Source organism: Dreissena polymorpha, chromosome 6 (assembly GCF_020536995.1).
Source record: "Dreissena polymorpha isolate Duluth1 chromosome 6, UMN_Dpol_1.0, whole genome shotgun sequence".
In the NCBI taxonomy this organism is placed as follows: domain Eukaryota; kingdom Metazoa; phylum Mollusca; class Bivalvia; order Myida; family Dreissenidae; genus Dreissena; species Dreissena polymorpha.
The window spans coordinates 113,963,915-113,985,576 of NC_068360.1; the positions used below are offsets into that span (position 1 = coordinate 113,963,915).

Below are 21,662 nucleotides of genomic sequence, written 5' to 3' on the forward strand. Positions count from 1 at the left end.
TTATTTAAAACTACCTGATTCACACTGAAATCAGTCTTAGAATCCACCAGACGTAATTTGTTTATCACAAATAATAGATTTCAGAAAACGAAAGTAATGTTTACAATTTCAGGAAAAATGTCAAGGTCGATCTGAAAGTATCCAAATGAAAACTCGTCATGTGACAAAGCGACAATGGCGTAAAAATTGTGAATTTCAGACTGATGGGAGTTATTTTCATATATTGTAAGATGAATTTGAAACATTTGAACCTTAAAATAATCCCCGATGCAGTAATTTATATTCATTCACCAATATACAGAGCTACAGATAAGCTTTTTTGGGTAATTGGGTAATACCCTTCAAAATAAGAATTAATTGGGTAATGGAAAACGTGATTGGGTATCCAAAAGTATGATGCCCGCTCATATAAAAAATAATTGGGTATTTGTACCAAAACAAACAAGTGAATTGGGTATTTGCAATAAAACGTGAATTTAGCTTCTCAAAACCGTACCTACATAAAGTCACTGTTATGTATTCAATCGCAGTATAGGTTGTACCATCTTTCTGCTATCAGATTCAACAATCTGAAGACAAGGGAATTTCTCAACCCACTCATCAAATGTGTTTCTACTTGTTTTTGTTCCAATAATATGGCCCAGTACTCTTGTTTTAGAAACCCAACACACCCCATTATAGGGGTTTGGAACGGTATTGTGGTAGTATAATATAGTGTATTTTGACCGAAAATTCATTATAGTAATCAACTATGCCCTTTGCAATTGTTTTATATTTAGATTGGTTTACCGTGACAAAGGAATCTAAATGTTTTTGTATTTTTTTGCGCAACTTTTCGTCTGCCTCGAGATGCCATTTTGTTTGACTCGCATTTGTTATCATCTAAACGATTGGTAAAAACGTTACCAGATAAAAACAGGCGCTTGTCGATTAAGACTCGATTCAAAACGGCCAAAACAAAACGGGATTTTTCATTACGCATATAAGGCGGCTCGGATTGGGTATCGGCGATTTGTTTTGCGTACCGGTACGCATGGATTTTGAAAAAATTGCGTATCCACCTATTTTTTATTGCGTATTTACGCAAATACGCAGCTTATCTGTAGCTCTGAATATATGTAGAAATGTATCCAAGAAAATGAGCTTTCTTTGATTTATAGCGTGACATAAATATGTTATGACTCTGGTTGACTTTCGATACGGGGTTGGCTTCAGCGTACAGGTCTGTCAATACTATATAAACTGTACGCTGAAGTTGCTTTAGCTACGCTGAATCCTGATAATTCTGTTTCTGAACAGTTTGACTCATAGTTAATGTCTTCATCAGAATCTGAAGAGGGCACATTTTCATTTTAATAGTTCTAATACATGGCTTGTAATATCATGTATAATGCTTGATGGTCTGTTTTGAAAATATTAATTAATGTCAAGTTGTCAACCAAATTCAAATCTTCAATAAAAAATATCATCCTTGCCCTGTGAGATTTCATATGGGATCGTGCTTGCTGAACTTTCTTGTGACATATTTACAATTTAAATAAGTGCCATTACATTTTGTAACCAACAACAAAGTTTTCGTAGCGAAGAATTTTACTTCCGGGTTAACAGTTTCATCTTCAATGTTCTCTAAATAGGACCATTGTTTACCAAAATTAATTGATTGTCAAGTTTATTAAAATATCTAACCTGATTTTAACTACGATCCTTTAATTGAAGAAATTATTGTCATGTATTGATTGACAATTTATTCCAAAGGAACTCGCAAACAAACGGTGAACAATGTCAATGCGTAGGCTAATTTTACGACACGCCATTTTTCGGTTACTTCCAACCAAATAAAAAATTATAAGTGTACATTGTCGATCACAGCTCGGGGGCATTTCATTCTTCGAAAATAAACCATTACTTGAGTTTAAAGTATGTGATCATATACATTTAAACAATAATTACGTGGACAAGTTCGACATTTTAAACGTTTATTTCAAAGCGCGCCCGCCCTAAAATACAAGTTAATATAGTTGGAGAGTGCGCATGTTTCGTAAACATTATACAAATACTTATTTTAGTTAATACTATTCAACAGAACATTTTGAAAGTGCATCCACAATTGAATTGACTTCAGGAAACTTAGACATACCCGTGTTTGAAAATGTATTAACTTTGATGCATGCTTTGCCTGAAATCTACCTTTCATGCCGACATAAAACCACACAACGGATAACATACCAAGTAGTGACTCTTATGTTTGAAACAAAACAACAAATGGAAAATAGGTATAACCGAAATAGGCGTGCGGAAATGAAGAACTTATAAGACATTTAAAACTTATTTTGAGACTGAATCATATCTTAAATTTTATAGTTCGTCAAGGGTAAGAAGAAGTGCATTAGATCAATTTAGATGCGAGGTTTCACCCTTAGAATAGAAACATGAAGATACGAGGAAGTACCCGAACATTAACGGACTTGCAATCACTGCTTCACACATATAGAAAAGGAAGAACACGTGTTAATGCACTGCACATTGTATCACAAAAGATATGTTTGATACTATTATGAATATTGAACCTGGTTTCTTATTGCTAGATACTTCAGAACAATTTCGTCAGTAAATGTCTAATGAGTCATTTTTTAAATACGCTACCGAAGCCTGAAATGACATTTTAATACATCATAAAAACTCTTTATATTTATGGTGCGTTTACACTTTAATCGATCTGTACCTTTTAAAATGATTTAATTATATTTATATCACGGCCAATCTGTCCATATTCTCTAGTAACTCAAATGGAAGGGTTTTGCACATTTTATTATATATATTTTAACTAAACTATCTTCTGTTATATTTTATTAACGGATTCATGTTTTAATCATATATACGATTGTATGTGCATGAAGGAGACTGACAATTTATCCAGTTTACAATGCAGTGACGAAGCCTGCCCCACTTCACCCACTTTACACTGAATTATTGATCATCACACTTGTTACGGTAAGCATCATCCAAACGAAACAAGTTCCGCTCTATAAATACATACCAACTTTTTTTTTATCAGGAATCCTTTTAAAACTTATTTTCACAGATTGTGAACCTTAAGCGAACCAGTTAAACCAATAAAAAACTTATCACTGTAAACAAGCATCTTACCATTCTGCGGCGATATTGAGTCCAACCCAGGACCAATGGGAAACGCATTGGTATATCGCGTCCGTTATTTGACCAATCGGTTCCATGTGAACACACATACATAATTATTTGTGATCTATGTACTTATTATTAAATGGAACTGTCGTTCAAGCATTGAACTCCTTTCTGCCGATTACAGCATTCTAGCAAACAAATCGCATATGTCTATGCTGCAAATGCGAGCAAATGAATATTACCATCTTCACATTCAGAAGTTTCGAACGAAGCTCAAACATTTAGGAGAGCCGTGAACTATTGATTCAACAATAGACTATTTTGCGTCGAACACCACATTCAACCTCCTTCACTTAATCAGCCTAGCAGGAAGACATTGAAGATCAGCTAATCTTTGATTCTCGTCTCATAGCAACGGCACCTACGCATCATTAACCTCAACTTTCGAAGCGTTTGCGCTAGCAAATTTCAGAACTTATGGCAGCTGTCCGGAACATCAAACCTAATATACTAGTAGTCGTCAATACTGATTCGTTTCTAAAAGTTTTTTAAACGCCAGGACGTCTACATCAACAGTTGTTATGCAATAAAGAGAGATAATTCATGTCCAAAATAAGGTTACCGAAACGACAGAGGAACACTTGGCGGTGGATTATCTTTCCTTGTACTATGAGTATTACACCGAAGCGAAAGCTGGATGAGTCACCAATTTAGAAATTGTGAAAAAAAAAAAGCTAAATAAACAATTAATGAAGCTCTTCGTTTCATCCTTCTTAAAGGGTGTTGCTGCAGTTTTGCTGATTTTTTTTCCATCAAATAGATTTTGTCCAAAATATTTATTTAATATATATTTACAAATACTATATTAAATAAAACCATAGGGACACCGGCCTTGTTTTTATTTTATTCACCATTATATAACATGTACTTTTTCAATAAAACTGAAAAATCTATAATTGCGTAAAATTGATTATTAACATATGAAATTGACAACATGTAGATATTATATAAGCTAAAATGCATCATATACCATTTAATTAAACCACACAGTTCCAATAAAATAGAGTACACAAGTTAAATTTTAAGAATTTTTTTATATAATTTTTATGTCACCCCAAAAAAACGTCATTTTTGCACTATTGTAACCACATAAATATAATTTAAAATTGTTCTGCCAAATAGAATTCTGCGAAATTGCTCAAATATGTTCATCTACGTATTGTCATCATAAAACACAAATAAAAAAGGGGGTCACCGCACTTTTAATAGAGATTTGTTGTTTTAACTATACAAACCGTCTACGTCAAATTTCATAAAATACCGCAATCAGGCAACACCCAAGTACCGGTACATAGATTGTTAGAAATTGGCATAACCATTAGAAATTATTTACAATCTTAACTGAGATCACAACAGCTTACCAAAAGACATTAATAAAAAAGAATATTTAATCACAGACATAAGACCATAAGTATCAAACTCGACCTTAATCATTAATAACTTACATGTACTTGTTCACAAATTTCGGCATGTTTTGAAGTTTGTGATTTAATGATTTAAATTGATAAATGTAAACAACAGGACTATATGACTCTAGTATAAAACAAGAATGAAATTAAAGAAAAAAAAAAATGTTAACCCCACCTGGGATCGAACCACTGACAATTGTATTATGAACCAACTCGGTCATTTCTGATGATACTGATAACAAAAATCTTGAGTTGTGATAATTGCATCACCGGTGTTACTATAAATATATCCTCGGTTAAAACTGCCGCACTACCCCTAATACCACTTGTAAATTTGTCAGATATCAATGAATTATGAACATAGGTTGAAATGGCAATGAAAGACAAAAATACGGAAAACCATCAAAGCCGGCTGCTTCGATTTCCATGATATTGATTGGGAAAACGTTTAAGTACCAATGGGAGCACATGCTAGAGATACAGATATTCTGCAAGCTCTAATCGATCAATCAACCGATCTCAACCTCCATCAAGTGCATGACAAGACCGCAAGTCTTCTCGACCTTGTTTTCACCACCAATCCATCTTTGATCAAATTAACAGAAAGGCCAAAGCCCCGCTGTATAGCGGATCACGACATTGAGGTGGCTGACTATTAGAATAACAATTAGCATTCTGTTTTTTGCTTAATTGTTTTATTGTTCGATTCTCGATGCAATTTAAACCGATTTGCATTAAAACAAATCTGATATTTAAAAAAAATATGATTGATGCTTAAGATGATTTATTTTAATGGTTTCGAATTTACACCACTTTGTGTATTTTGTCGTGTCCTATGAACACTTTTCTCAACAGAAAATGGTATCTAAAAAAATACATTGCATTAACCATAACATTCATAGCAAGCTCCGAAATTCATGCAACTAATATTTAACTACAAGCAACAGGATATGGCGTGTCTTTTTCGTATATTTTCTTGTATTTACCTTCGTGTTCTGTTTAACAATTTGCTGAATCGATATTAACAAAATCAAAAGGACGAACAAGTTAACAACTGCCTGAAATAAAATGTGCGCTCAATGCAAAATATATGTTTAAGTTATAAATTATAATGGGCCTTAACATATATGTTTTAGGCTAAATTGTTGAGTCTACACAATGTTGTTGGAACACTGTTTCAAGTGACGAAGGCGATAAACTACCAAGGTTAATCAATTAAGGTTATGTTTTGTTTGTTATTAGATTTACATGTATACAGCCTTGAATACGGAATAAAATCTTTTCTCTCGATTTACCGTGTGTATCCTGATGCGGTTGCCATATTAATATCCATTCAACGGCGGTATATATTTATCATGTATCTATATTTATCAAACAAACAACAGAACAATGCAGCAAAGCTATCAAATGCAACTTCCTTAATATTTTACACTTGATAATACTGTGTAACGATTTGATTATGAAGAATCATCACACATTTAAATAATCCTAAACAAAAGAGTTTTCAATAAATATATATTTTCAAGTTTTCAAGCGTTAACAAAAAGGTCAAACATAGCCTTGAATACAATTTACATATTCTAAATAAAACTCTGTTCATCAATCAATTAGTTTATTTATTTTGTGTGTATAGTCTTCTTTGCTAAGATACCAACGCATTCATAACGTCATTGTATTGTATTTTACACATTTACATATCAAAGTATTGTTCTGCGACCAGAGGTAAACATTTGCCGTTGATCATGTCTAAAGTACTGGATCAATGATTAGACCGTTTGAGTGGCCGCATTTTGCCGAGCGGGTATGCTTCGCATTGCGCAACACTAGGCTCCATATAAGCGGGAAGAAAACAACTTGTTTTAAATACTCTGCACAAATATCATATACCATCATTTACTTCCTGATAACCCGGAATTCGTAAACAAGATCTGTCTTTAATATAATTATGCAATAAACAGCGCATTCGCCGATCCTGAAATAATACAACCTTTAGAATTAATAACGAAATCAATTTGAGAAGTGATTTGTCTATATCAAAAACCTTTATAGAAAAAGTTCTATTGACTGAAATGCACATTGGTTTAAGATTTTAGTTGTGATAATAATACATATACTTCATTCCTGAACGTGTTATTAATTGTTGTTCGTGTGTTTGCATCAAGTCCAAGAGTAATTCATCGTGTTTTATCCAATAAGTATTTTCTACCCTAATCGTTTAATCGTCAATCGTTTGTTGTTTAATTTCTAAAATTACTGGTCAAGAGAAAGTTGCATTGCACTATTCACTGATTTTAACCCTCATCTGTATCGTTTACATATTGTCTTTCTCATGTTTCTTAATAATGATATTTTACATTTACAATAAAACATTTTGTTGTGTCCAGTGTTTCTTTAAAAACGGTCCGCGCAAGCTTCTGATAAGATTAATCTTCAGCTATCTTTATTTTGTTTGTTTTCATGTGTGTGTTTTTTAGATTTATATCTCTACGCCTAAGTGTGAAGAAAACAAACATCGTATGACATCGTAAAACATCAATAAATCGTCTATAAAACGTCATAAAACTGCAAAGATAAGATTCAAAATCATGCATATCGTATTTTAAAGTTTGGTTTTAAAACTCGAGAAGTTTTTGTTATCATTTCTTTATTTTCTCCTACCAAGTTATCTGTATTAGGTAATACATTCGCATATCTCGGCAATAAATAGTCTCAATATACACATGTTTATTTTACTATGAAACATTTAACCTGAAAAGAAGTCATGCTCAAGACACTCATTTTCTTTGGAGGATTAACATGTCTATCAGTCAACTCACAAGGTAAAAAAAGACTTTTTAAGAAAAAGTTTTACTTCCTCAACGTATGCTAAACCTGGAAAATTATTTACTAGGACAGCATTTAACAAACGCTGGATTATACAATACATGTATGCCTAGAATAAAGAATTATTACAATGGGTATTAGTTGTACTTAATATAATTAATATTCATATGTACTTTAAGGTGTATGATGCGCAATTAATTATTACATCTGACTTGTTGGGTGTATAGTCTATAACATGTACATTCATTTAAGGTTTTATAAAAAGACAACCTGCGTAAATAACTTTAAATAGTGTTCAAGAGTTTATTCGATCTATCTTTCAGGAAAACACATGTTTTTTGGAGTAAAGTGACGAAGTCGTTTTACGTTTTAAGCAAACCCAAATATAATTACAAATAAAATTATCATAAAAATTAAAAATGAAACAAACATAATAGATGTGTTCATATGTTCCAAATATAGCGACTGCACAAGTTGACATATGCAGTTGTAATAAAAAATCAACAAAGAACGTTTTGCTAACGAAGGCAAGATAACAAGTTTTAAAGAAGGCACGTGTTCGATGTACTGCCTCGTTTCATCATTTCAGGTCTAGCCATTGACTTTATAAAGGAGAGAGCCGATAACTCAACTTACGCCGTAAATGACGTCATTGCTGACAAAACTAGTAAAGAGAGACTGCATATTTTGTGCCGCACAGGTTCCATTTCAAATTTTGTTACTTTTAAATACATCAATCTTAGTAAACTATCAAGCAATGACAGTGAACAAATGTTGGCTGTAATGCAGGATGTTTTTTCTGGAAAACCCGGATACCAAACCCCTTACCTTTATCCAGGAAGTGACATCACTGGAATTCAAGCACTTGGTAGTTACAATAGGACCAATCCAACCATTGGAATATCAATACCAGTTTCAAGTCTGAGCTGTGACAACATGATATATCAATGTCAATTGTCGTACGAGTACGATAATTGGCCAACTGAACCTATTGTTGAAACGCAAACAAATGTTTCACGAAATCTCACAATTTCAGGTATATATGTATTATTTGTTTTCAAATTGGTGTAAGAGTGGGTATTTTTTTAATTTTCATATAGATATGTAAGTACTTGTAGATATGTCTATTCGAGTACATATGCTTTAACAAAAACAAAGTAGACGAACTATAATTCAATAATGTATGTTCGGCACAGATACGTCATTATTTATGCTGTCTGTCGCTAATTGTTATTCATGTATATTTCAGATACATGTCTTGGAAACATGCCCGAACATAATGATTATGGTAAGACATTATACTATATAAAACGTTAATTTATTTCTACCTCGGGTCTGGATATGTTGCTTGTGTATCTAAACCTTCTAATGTAATATAAAAAACCTAGTTAGTTAATTACTTTAAACGTTTTAATACGTATCGGGAAACGTGGCACATATGTTGTTCTAGTACAATACACATACATGCGACATTGCTAATTCACAGTATGATAAATCCAACAAAAACATATATTCTTCTTTCCTTTTTATCAACTTTTTTTATTCACTAATCTCTCATGGAATGATGCAGATTCTGTTTTCTCGAACATAGCACTACACTTAAGGTAACATATACTAATACAGTTCATTTGTATAAAATGTTAAACAACGTGTTTGTTTATGTCGTTAAGTAGAGCATGCTGAACACGTGAGTAATTTAGCATTTGTTATCAGGAAAATTGGTTGCGCTTATAACTGGAGTTGTCGTCTGTACAATTCTGGTAGCAGCTTTGGTGACTGTTTTAATACGAAAGCGTTGGAACACGCTATCGAATGAACAAACAAATCTACGCGGTAAGATATTTTGTTCAGCTTTCAAAAATGTATCGCGATTTGTTTTGTTTTTTAAATAGAAACAGTTAAAGTATTGTGTTGTGAGTTTCAATATGTTAACGCCATATGCATTGTAACGAACTGCTAAATATCATTTTCCTGGTTCTGTTTCAGATAACGACACTACGTGAGTTGATGTGTTTCCTTTAAGTGTATTGCTATTTATATAATAGTGTAATAAGTAAATGATGTAATGAGTATTTTCTCTGTTATGATTCAATATGAGATTCTAGATTTAACTTTGGTATTGATATCGTAGTATACAATATATCTAACATAGAACAGTTGTAAATCGTTACATTTCTATCCATCGAACATGAACGTCCTGCAGCACATGCCTCGATTTGTGAACCAGTACCATATTTAAATGTTTTCTTTGGTAGGTACAGGCATTTGGATTTCAAAATGCGTGGTTAACTTCTTAATATTTAACCATTTTAAGCGAGATTGTACCACGACGTACATTCTATATATGTTGAAAGAACATTTACATTTTGTATAGTATTGAATAACACTTTTATAAACGGTTAACAATGCGGGAAATTAAAGCGCAATAATATTTAAAAAATATTAATAAATTAAACATATTTCATGTCTTTTTTGACTAAAGTTAAGCTTATGTCTATGATGACACGACATTTTTCTGCGCTTAAATAATGTATGACATTAATATGTTTTATTAGTTATAAAAACATGCGTATTTAAAACATATATACATATTTGTTTTCAGACTTGTCCTACATGTAATTATTAACAGTTCAATTGTTTAATGCCTCAAAACGATAATGTAAAATTTATTGTGAATACAACACATGTGTAAATTTAAAGACAGCGTTTGAAATCCTACATAAAGAAACTTCCGTGATTTGTTTAAAGACAACATTGTTTTGTACGTAAGTTTTAACATTCCAAGCATTTAACGGAACAAGACACGTAATAGCGTATTATAATTCGTTTTAGCCTTGCCCTTGCGTCCGACTTCATTGATTCCAGCGACAAGAGCGTTTAACCACCAGGCGTTCAATCGACCAGAATTTAAATTAAACTGCTATTTACACAAACGTTTTGAATTCAGGTGTTTCGCTATTTTGGAGAAAAACAATTATTCAGACTGCCCCGACAACGTAACCAGGAAGTGGAGGAACGGACTAAGTATACAGAGCGATGACTAACATAACAATGTCGTGTAAGCCGTTTCTTTTGAATGTGAATTTATGAACTAATTACTACAATATGACCTATAGTACCAGAAAAAAAGTTGTTTGTTTTCTATCAAAAGACCAATGCTTAAAGGGTTGGATAAAAAGATCTTGATTGATAGTTTGTGTAAACAAATATACAAATAAAAACCGATATTTCTTGCCTACCCAATATTATAGTTCAAAGCATTGGTGTTGGTTTGGTCATTAGAGTTAAAGCAACTCTACTTTTGTTTACTCGTTGTTTCAAAAAGAAGATTTGGTCTGATTAACTTAACAAATGAAGGCAGGGAAATAAATTGTTAGTTTTCATTACGACATTTTCCTCCAAAAAATATGGAAGTATTTACTTATTAAAGTGTCATTACGAATATGTATTTGAAACAGATACTACACCCCATACGTGATGTATATTTTACAATACATTCCTATCGCGGGTTGAAATGAATATGCAATTGACCGATTAGTATATATTTTTCCAAAAAATTGTGTAACTATTATATAATTATAGTTGTCGTTATGTTATTGGTAAAGCAGTATTAAGTGTTAAAATTTATGTCAATAAAAAGTAATTATTTTCAAATCATAAATTATGACCTTTCAAAATCTGATTCTGTATACTAGTAATACGTATTCATGTGAATGAGCACTTTTGAATTGATAAACATTTGAATACCCTTATTAAATGCATGTTATACATGATCGTTTACACATAATCGTTTGGAGAGATTTTTAAGTAATCAAATAACCAACATATCAGTTTTGATAGTATACAGTATTTGAACAAAGCGTGATACAATTTAAATTGATACCTTAATGTGATATTAAATATTATTATAACATTAAACATTCTTTACAAATTTCTTCCTAAACAATGCAATATTAAATCACCAAGTTTTACCACTTTTAAGAAGCTATCGATTGAAAAATGTTTACATGCTAAACAAAATATACGTTGAACTCACAGTGACATTATCTCATAAGTATCATTATTTGTGTTGTTTAGTTCATGAATTCAAACATGATCTCATCTAGTTTTAGGGACACAATCGTTTTTCAAGCATGCCGTCTATGCAGACATACGTTAAAGATTATCGTTCTTTCCATGATTGTTGAAGTATCATTACTCTGAGTCAAATAACGTGTGCGATCGCTGGTTAAAAGCTAGTAGGAATAAGACTCTTGAATGCATACCTGCAGAGACTTAACTGAATACTAGTGGATAACCATTTTAGATATTTCCATGTTGTATGCCAAGTCACCTTTAAATACATTTTATTTATTTTGAGTTCAAATTGGTTTATCATTTCCTATGTACATAAATAATGAATAATACATCACTCAATAAATGAACATCAACAATAGATTTTCGTTACTTATCGTTATATCAATGTATTACATTAATTACTGTATGTTTCAACGAGTGTCGTTCATGTGTAACTACACGTTTGCAAAAACTTTCTTCATTTAAAACGATACGTATATAAATGGCGTCTTTTTAATCTTTCTAAGATTTCTGTCTGATTTTCATGTATAACCAGGATTAGCCGTGCATAACTACCAAGCGCTTTCCCATGTATTTGAAGTTCCCGTTATCAATATTTTTGTAACTTTATTACAGGACATTAAAAATAATACAGTTTACCATACCTTTACTCGAACAACTGACCTTTTGATAAAAAGATATCTTTGCGACTCGGCCAATTCGAGTTCCGGGCTGTAACAACGCCATCATGCAAATTGTACGTTATATAATATAAAGAAGTGAAACTCCAGTTGCTGGAGCAGTATTGAATTCTTATTTTATACAATTAGTTGGTCCTTTATTTAAGGCAAGTGACCGATTGCCAAAACAGCACAAAACAGAACAATACAAAACAACATAAGCACATATAAAAAGAATAAAGCTGGGGTCACCGCAATCGAACGGTCAATGCAAAGTAATATCAGAGTATTGCAACAAATATAACAAAACAACAGAAACAATCTTAATTATTAAATCGTGTAGCTTTTCTTAGGTTCCATACGTCAAGCAATTTCTAATGATTAATACACACAAGCGAACATAAATAATGTACAAAGTTCTTTTATCTTCTAAATATGCCAAAAAAGTATGGAAAACGTCATTACAACTATTACCGAGTCCAATGATCTGATCAAATCAATTGCTAAAATTTATGAATTAACTGTTTACATTAATTTACCGTACAATTGTTGTATTATTATATTATATTTTTTAATTGATATTTAATTGTCCTTTTATAATGTGTATTGATTTTGCTCAATTAATGAGCCTGGACATTAGTACCTGATATTCTAATACATTTATGTTCTTTATGTGACGTTTTTAGAAATATACTTGTACATTTTGTTTACAAAGAAATATCAAGTAGGTTAAAATTTTCAAATTAATTGAATGAGACTAAAATTTATATTCATACGTCTCGAACATTTTCAAAATGAAGCTTTTACACTAAGGGGCGATAATATATAGATTTATGACAGAAACATCGTCCCAAATTGAAATAATGTATCCAATATCTAACGGCGTAAAATCAAACAATTGCGGATTTTAAACATTCAATTAGCTTACTCAATTTTGTTGAAGGGGCTTTTCACTTCTTTGTAAATTGACAAAATTGAAATAACAAATGTTTCAGATTTTTAAATTTTTGTTCTAGATATGATATGCGCGAGGAAGCAGTAATACTGAAGGTTTACTATGCTATAAAATATACAATATCCATTATATGCATTTTTGGACGATTAAAAACCTGAAAATTATAAAGCGTTACAAACGCGAAACGATTGAATAATTTGGAGAGTAGCGTTATCGCGTTAATGCATTTAAGCTATTCACGATTTGCTGTGTATTCCTTTGTCATAAGCAAATGTCCTGTTTCGTTTTATTTCTTAATTACGTATCTAGTGGTATACACCTTTCTTAAAGTAAAATATTGGGACAAAAGTATATAATACTATAAAATCAATTAATTCTATTTAATTCATCTGACAAAAACACATTAAATTTTATGCATTGATGGTAACAGTACATTAGTTTTAACACAATTCGATATAAATAGCCTTGTCTGATATTAAATATCATTCATCTACTCTCTTTATTGTTTTTTTTTAAATTATACTAAATTTCAATTTGCCTAAATATTCATGAATCAACTATGTTGATGAAAATTACCGTCGAATTGAGAATACTTTCATTGAAAAAAATCCGAAGCTGTATCTGACAGCTTCACGGTAAAGGTATAAAAATGATTCAGCAAATCTTAAATAACTCATGGTTACTGATTTCAAAAAAGCACACATTTGAGAAACCTTGTTAATAGCGAACGAGATAACAATACTCTTATTTCGGCTATTGTATAGGTATATATGTAGGACATCAGTATTCATTTTCATGTAAGTCGTATTTTTAATCATTTATTGTCTCTTAAAAAATTTGACTCGAACATATTATAGCAATTAGGAGTTTATATTAACAAAAAACATACACAAATAGAGATATAATTGTTATAATAAGCTTGTTTTTATAATGCAAAGAAAGATTGGCATTGAAAACCAAATTTGTCTTTTGACCATTAGCGTGCAATATGTGTTAAACACGAACTGTCAGTCATCAAGGGTTTCTCATTTGAGACCCAGCTTCAATTGAAATACTTATTTGTATAATTTAAATGATTCTTCCGTCAACAACTGAATATTGACGCGTGTTTGGTAGCGAAATATCTAGTGACATAATTTGCAACAACTTCCTGATGCTTCAGTTAGTATTGTTTACAATTTCTAAAGTGGATTATTGGGTAGGCCTGTTGTGCAAACCAATATTCAGCGCGAAGTACAAGATTCACGCAACGAATTGTTCGGATTGCCTGTACGTACATCTGGCTTGTAATATTGCATATTAACAAATCACAACTTTACTGAAAGGATGTTTGTTTGATAGTTATCAAGAATAGTTTCATTGTTGTTTTGTTTCATTGATATTACGCGACTTCCTTGTATGTTTTGTCAATGCTATCAGGGTAGCACATCGCAGTACGTATTGCGTAAGATGCTTAAGAATATAGAGCTTTTTTGGCAAATTGTGATATGTGTTAAAGTTAAAACGAATGTAGATTGTTTGATGAAAAGAACACTGCTTTTTCAAAATGGGAAGATAAACAACTATATCACAGATATCTGCAATGCGTGCTACATATCTGGAAGATCGGACTTTTGATAACAGATCGGTTGCAACTGCGCAGTCTATGGGGGAATAATATAAAATAGCAAAATGTACTAAGGCTTACATTTTACTGAAGAAGTTTACTTTTTTTACACAATATATATTTTATTTATTTTCAGCGTTACTGTCTAAAACAATGTTGATCGAGACAGTTTAAAGGTGTTAAACCTAAACAATTTGTGGTGAATGTTTGAAATATAATAATACTTTATAAATTAGCAAATGTGCACTTACGTTTTAAGCAATTAAAAGCATAACACAGCGTACAAGCGTCTTCTCCTGTTCTAAAGCTAATAGATAAAGGCAAAATTTCAAAGATTGGCGAACATGCTAATAGTGTTCGCACCTCATCACCAATTTACTTGACGAATAAATTGTATTAAGTAACCGTTTACTGGAAAATTAAAATCATATCTATTTTTGAATAATATATAAAATTAGATTACAAATTGTTCAGTATTTGCAAAATTGATTATAACGCATTTACCAACCAAGTGCTTCTTATTGATTAAACTAATGCCAGTTCATCAGTTTGAATTGTCTTTGTTCACATTACTGATCTTCCTTTTAAATTAATACAAATAAATAGTGATAATTTATTACATTATCATATATTCTGCTTAATTACTGTGAATGACAATATTTTATGCAAAATGCATCCTGGATATAACAATCTGTACGAAATAAGTGTTTATCGTGCCTCTGTCTGTTCCTATCCATGTTCTTGGTTATTTTCATCTGTTTTCCATATACTCCGATAATCTTTCTTAACTTTTGTGAACCAATCACACTTATTTTATATTAGAAAAAGCGAAGTGTCAATTTATTGTTTTACGATGGGTATCTTCCATACCGTTTTATTATTATTTAATTTTGTGGCCAAGAAGAGAAACATTTTGATGGATAAATATCCAATATATCTACATATTTTTGATCATGTAGTACTTTCTCATTATAAACTAAACACCACATGCCCAATGCACTTGAGTGTTTTGAAGACATCAAGGTCTTTGCGGAATTGTCGACATACTCAACAATACTATGCTGCATATTTCTGATGTAATAAATATTTACTTGAAAGCGTGCTATGATTTAACATCATTAATTAAATTGGAATATTATTATTATTTCATTATAACACTTAAATAATTGATGATAGTATAAATTTCAGTTTCTTACGAAATCGGCTTTTGATATCAATTATGATTTTCCACGATATGTAAATGCATCTTTGAATATCGCAAAATTGTTACACATTTACAATAATTTCGCGTTGTAAATGTTACATGTCAGCAAATATCGCAATAGTTATGCTTCATCGATATCAACACGTTTACGATTCAATCTTCTATGTGCACTACTTTCAAGGCGTAGCGTGTCGATGCTCCGGAAAACATGGTTGTTGTTAACAAGACACACATATAAACGATATTAAAAATAATGAATTTCCAGAAAATATATCATTCGATAAATTATTTTATCCTTATTCTTTTTCGGATTCACTACTTTTATAACAGAACACACATTATAGACATAAAATGATCAAGAATTTGATCTTTGCCCGGTCAGCATTGAGGATTTAAACGAGTTTAAGAGCAAGCCGAAACCCCAACTTACCCCAGAGGCAATGAAAGAACGCGCATCTGAAACCGTTTTATACATATGTACCTATGCAGTTAGACAGTCAAAATATGTATGTGAAAACGTGACGCCCGCATCGAATATTACCATTTAAGTGCCATTGTGTCGTAAGTTTCGGAAAACGATTAGGGGGTAGGTTTTAGAATTATTAGATATTTAACTATCTTAAAGCGATATATATATATATACTTTTCGTAAATAAATCAAGTGTAATAACAATCTTTAATATTTTTTTTTCATCCACATAATACTAATAGACAGAGATCATTAGTTGATGTGTTGTTTGCATTGCACGTAAATGAACAAAAACAAAATGTCACTCAAAATACACGGACACGTTTTCTTTGTTAATAACAAATCTTCCGAAAATTATTAAAATGCAAGTTACATATGTTAACTTTTAAAAAATGGCGTGTTATACATTGATTGAAAATAAAGGCGATGAAGCTCTAAAATGAATCAAATACACATGGACAAACTAATCCTACGTAAATATATTACATATTGTCTATTGTTTTAATGGTTTTATGAGAAAAGTACATATTGTCACTTTGAAATGAACCATATTAAAATATAACAATAGTAAGTGTGATGAAGATTTATGCCATTGTGTTCTGTCATGTTTGCGGGTTTCAAGAATATATGTTTACAATTATTTTTCTGCATAAATTTTAAGTGTTAACTAAATGAGTAATTTTTCAAAATGTAATCGTTTACATGTCATGCTTTATATGTAAAGAACTAAAGATATATTTAACGTTGTTTTTACCTAAAACGAAAGTATTTTATTTTAATCATCGATAAACAAAATGTATTTCAACAACATGAATGTTGTATTATGTGATATAATTTCACGATCCCGCCTTGTGCAGGAAGTTATTCTGAATCTACGCCGAGTTTGTCGACCTCCATTCAACAGACGCCGCATCATATAACATTTCTTTATTAGGCCTGAAAAGTTGTTTATTCATACTTACCCGGCTCAAGCTTTTTGTTTAGTTTACCATCTTGAATTTTCGACCTTGTTTGTCGACATTAACCCATAATTTATTACAATCGAAAAATTAACGTTTACATATAAAAAAGATATGCTGCAATGAGAATTTCAAGATTTCTTTAATCGAACATCCTCATCAAAATGGAAAATGACACGAGTTTACAATTGATACTTAACCGACCAATCTTTTATGTGGAGATATTAGTTGAAACGAACTTCTTATTGTTTGGCCTAAGTCGCCTGTTTGGCCACGATTTTGGTTTTAGTTATTGCATAAGCAATCCGGATGCAACTGATTTCAGGTGTACACATTCGATTTTAACCATATCTTTTCTTTACTTTTAAATGACTATCAAACGCTGTCAACATGATGAAATTTGGGACTGAAAGATCAGAGTTCTGGACATTTGTGTTCATCACATTGTCGTTAACTATTACAGCATGTAAGTATTATTTTTGAAATGTATCTACACACACTTTCTCAATCGTTTCTGTGTTCACAGTAACTACTCTTGGTTTATTCCAGTCTAAAATACCTCAATTTTCTTTTTTGATGTTTAAAACCCAATGGATGAATACATTTTTAACCTAATTTTATATATTTTTCCACAACTAATAAGCGTGTATCTAATAATTTTCCTCCTTTGATTGTTTCTATTTTATGATGGACGATCACACAATGTTCTTTGAAACTTTTTAATGTGATTATATCAGCTTTTTATACACATTATGTGTTTCATGCATTAAACGCTTTAAATGTCTCATACAAAAACATTAAAACACGTATATAGCTATTAATAAATATTCACTTTGATTGTATCTGACAAGCGCGAACATGCTCAAAAACTAAAAACCGTCGGTTGAAAGGCACTGACAGCCAGATGTTCCCACTAATAAACAGTTAAATAAATTATGAAGAAGTCACCCAGTTAATAATTTAAGTATTTCTATATATAATTTGTGTGAATTTGAAAGGAAAGATTTGTAAAAAGCTACGCAAAGAAAAACGTATTTGCACGCAAAACATATCAAGTTTATTTTGATATTCTGTAGAGTATGTCCTAATGAACTTTCATATTGATTATTTTATCAGATAATGTTTCATATTGTTCGTAATTGGTGTGCAATTCAATGCTTTTCATGTATGAACATGTATTAATACGAATAAAATAATCTGTTAAAAGATCATCGCAAAAATATAAAATCTGCCAAACCTGCTGAAAAAAATGTTATGAAGTTTCGAAGGAGATTGTTAAACACAACGAAGGCGTGCGACAAACGGCGACTAAACAGAATTGCCTTGTCATGAACGCTTTTTTTTTAATTTTAGCTCGCAAAGTAGGGCGCAGCAACCAGCAACATGGTACAAGCAATTCTTTGTCTAAATGACGAACGGTATCTTTCAGAAAGTTTGCATAGAAATAAGGAATAAATGAAATGCTATAAAATGCCTTTTATCGTTAAATGGCATAATTGGGAGTTATAATTTTAAACTGCAGTAGATCTTATTAAAATATTACGCCATATATACAATTATATAATTACGTGTTATGTGTATTTTCGAATGATAAATAGTAAATACGACACACAAGCAATAGACTTCGACATTAAAAAAAGTGTTGCATTACTTTTTGTTCATACGTGGTATGTAATTAAACAGCCTTTGACATTCATATTGTTAGGTTGCTGTCAATCAAGTCATGAATACAATGCCTATTTTTTGTTAACAGTTGCATTTAAATGATAACAAAATCCCAGGATATATACTTTTTACAATGTTATATATTGTTAATATAATTCAACATTATGTGTTGGTACTGCTGGTATTGCTGTTTTATTTCAATCGATTGAACCTACTCATTATTACGGAAATCGCATTTGAGTGTAAAACAAATTATACAAATTTGTATCATATGTATGCATTATTATTAATATATTTATCAATTGAAAGATATTAACAGATGATTCCAAATATCAGACACAGTGAGGGACTACATGTTTTTGTCAATTAGTATGGATATGCCCTATATTTAAAGTATATGTTTTCTAAATTTTTGTCACATGAGTGAGGAGAATACTTTACAAATAAATTTAACACATTTTATTTCAAGACTGAAAACATATATATGTACAGAAACATATGCAACACTTCTAAAGTCATACGTTATCTAGATAACTATCATAAAATAACATACAAAGCAATACGCATAGTGAAGTGGAAAAAGTTTATATCTTGACCATACAATAAAGAAAGACTTAAACACAATACACATAATTAACGCCAATTCATTATGTTTTGGTATTTGTTTTCAGTTTTCAATTTACATATTCTTAAAAAACATATGCATTTCATGTATAAATTTTATTTTTAAGGGTTGAAATATTACGTGTGTTGATAAAATGAGTTATATGCAGTATTATGTCTTTGTTGGAGATTACATTCCAAAAAATGCTTCCTGCCGACAAACATTTAAAGTTCATAAACTAAACTAAAATGAAGGGTTCAGTTTTAAACGACAGCTACATATACATCATGGAATCAGGGTAACACAGTCGAATGCAAGTTTGTGTTGGGACAACATTACAGAAATATTTATAAAGAAATAAAGTAAATAAAATAAGTAAAGTAAATAAAGACATGTTTCAGTATATATACTTTATATATATAAAGTATGTAAAAAATGTTATAAGCAAATTATATATGCATGTTCAGATAACAAATGTATATAAAATAATATTAGGTACATGGAAATTAATATAATTATTAGTTAGTATACTTAGGACCTAGGGATATAGGGATGACAAGAGAAATATATATATATAAATATTTCTCTTGTCATCCCTATATAATTAATGATTTTTTTTTCATTTTGTACATTGTAATGTAATTTATCAACATAAATAAAGGTCCAATATATATATATATATATATATATATATATATATATATATATATATATATATATATATATATATATATATATATATATATATATATATATATATATATATATATATATATATATATATATATATATATATATATACATATATATATATATATATATATATATATTACATGTTCAGTGAATTCCAACATCAAACCATGACTTAAAGAAAAAACTGTTAGTTCCTATCAATATATTTGGATTATAAAAAGTGGATAATACAAAAATTCTTATGGGTTCACTTTTTATTTACTACAATAGATTGAGAATCTTTTTTAAATCCTCTACCCAACAAGGGTTTGAAATGTTGTTAGATATATTTAAAAATCAGCCGTTATAAAGTTTAAAAGTATTCAAATACAGTTGTGTAATATCTTTCCCATTTCCTCTAAAAGGATTAAACCTGTTGCAACCTGGTAAGTTTCAATGCCGGAAAAATGCATCAAGAATTATCATTTTATAACTTTCTTCACTTTATTATTTAACTATTGTTGTAACCTTTATTTAACTATGCCCGTCGTAGATAAAAGTTAGAATAGAAGATTTATTGAATTTAACAAGGTGTTTGGTGGGTTAGGCATTGATTAAACATTAACATAATAACAATCTTTCAATTGATATTGTTTTTAAGATTTTTTGTGAAGGTTTTTGTGAAGCATTCATTAAACATTTCAGGAAAATATTCAAACTTGAACTTGTATGATTAATACAATCTTTGACGGCTATAAAACGTGAACATATTTTAACAAGCCATAGCTAGACATGCAGTTCATAACATGAAGTTTCAAGCATATGTGGTATCAGGAAAATTTCATAATAATAAACACAAGCACAACATCTTACTCTTAAATCCATTAATTATATAAATAATCAATACATTTAATTTGTGCACTCAATTATATACGTGAGATAACCCTCCGCCAACGTAATGTGCTACTCTAATCATGCACACCGATTCATACGTCGATAAGGACTTATTCCACAGCAAATTAATATCTGCTCGATGATATATTTTAACACACCAATTTTATTACATTTCATAATTCAAATTCATTGTTTCAAAAATTCAAGTTCTTTTTTATCTGGGCCACTCTTTAAAACAATAAACTTATACATATCCGAAACTTCTAAACTGTAAAACACTTAAAACGAACAATAACAGATAAACAAGTATATGTATGTGTTGCAGTTGTGAGATTGGTTTCCGCATTTATTTATATTTTGCCTCACATACCTACACTTTTGTTTTATTTAAATATTAAATCGAAAGTTATAGTTTCAGACGTATATTGCATGAAACAAACTTTATTGAGTGCATAATTTTAAAGT

General features: G+C 30.6%; 2 protein-coding genes across 4 annotated transcripts in view; one reads left to right on the top strand and one right to left on the bottom strand.

Annotated features, from left to right (window-relative positions):
• Positions 1-1,823, bottom strand: part of LOC127834702 (uncharacterized) — a 39,938-nt gene extending 38,115 nt beyond the window's left edge. For both annotated transcript variants that reach the window (XM_052360727.1, XM_052360726.1), the window contains exon 1: positions 1,687-1,823. The gene's annotated coding sequence lies outside the window, so the exon portion shown is untranslated. The remainder of the gene's footprint in view (positions 1-1,686) is intronic.
• Positions 1,824-7,282: 5,459 nt separating this feature from the next.
• On the top strand, positions 7,283-9,640 carry LOC127836410 (uncharacterized). 2 transcript variants are annotated; one of them, XM_052363034.1, is made up of 5 exons: positions 7,283-7,429; positions 8,023-8,469; positions 8,683-8,721; positions 9,147-9,266; positions 9,420-9,640. In XM_052363034.1, exons 1-5 carry the CDS (start codon positions 7,372-7,374, stop codon positions 9,434-9,436), a joined length of 681 nt encoding a protein of 226 aa, XP_052218994.1. In that variant the 5' UTR covers positions 7,283-7,371; the 3' UTR covers positions 9,437-9,640. The 2 variants fall into 2 exon arrangements, with proteins under 2 accessions (XP_052218994.1, XP_052218995.1); XM_052363035.1 differs by having other exon boundaries at positions 8,023-8,133.
• The last annotated feature ends 12,022 nt before the right edge of the window (positions 9,641-21,662 follow it).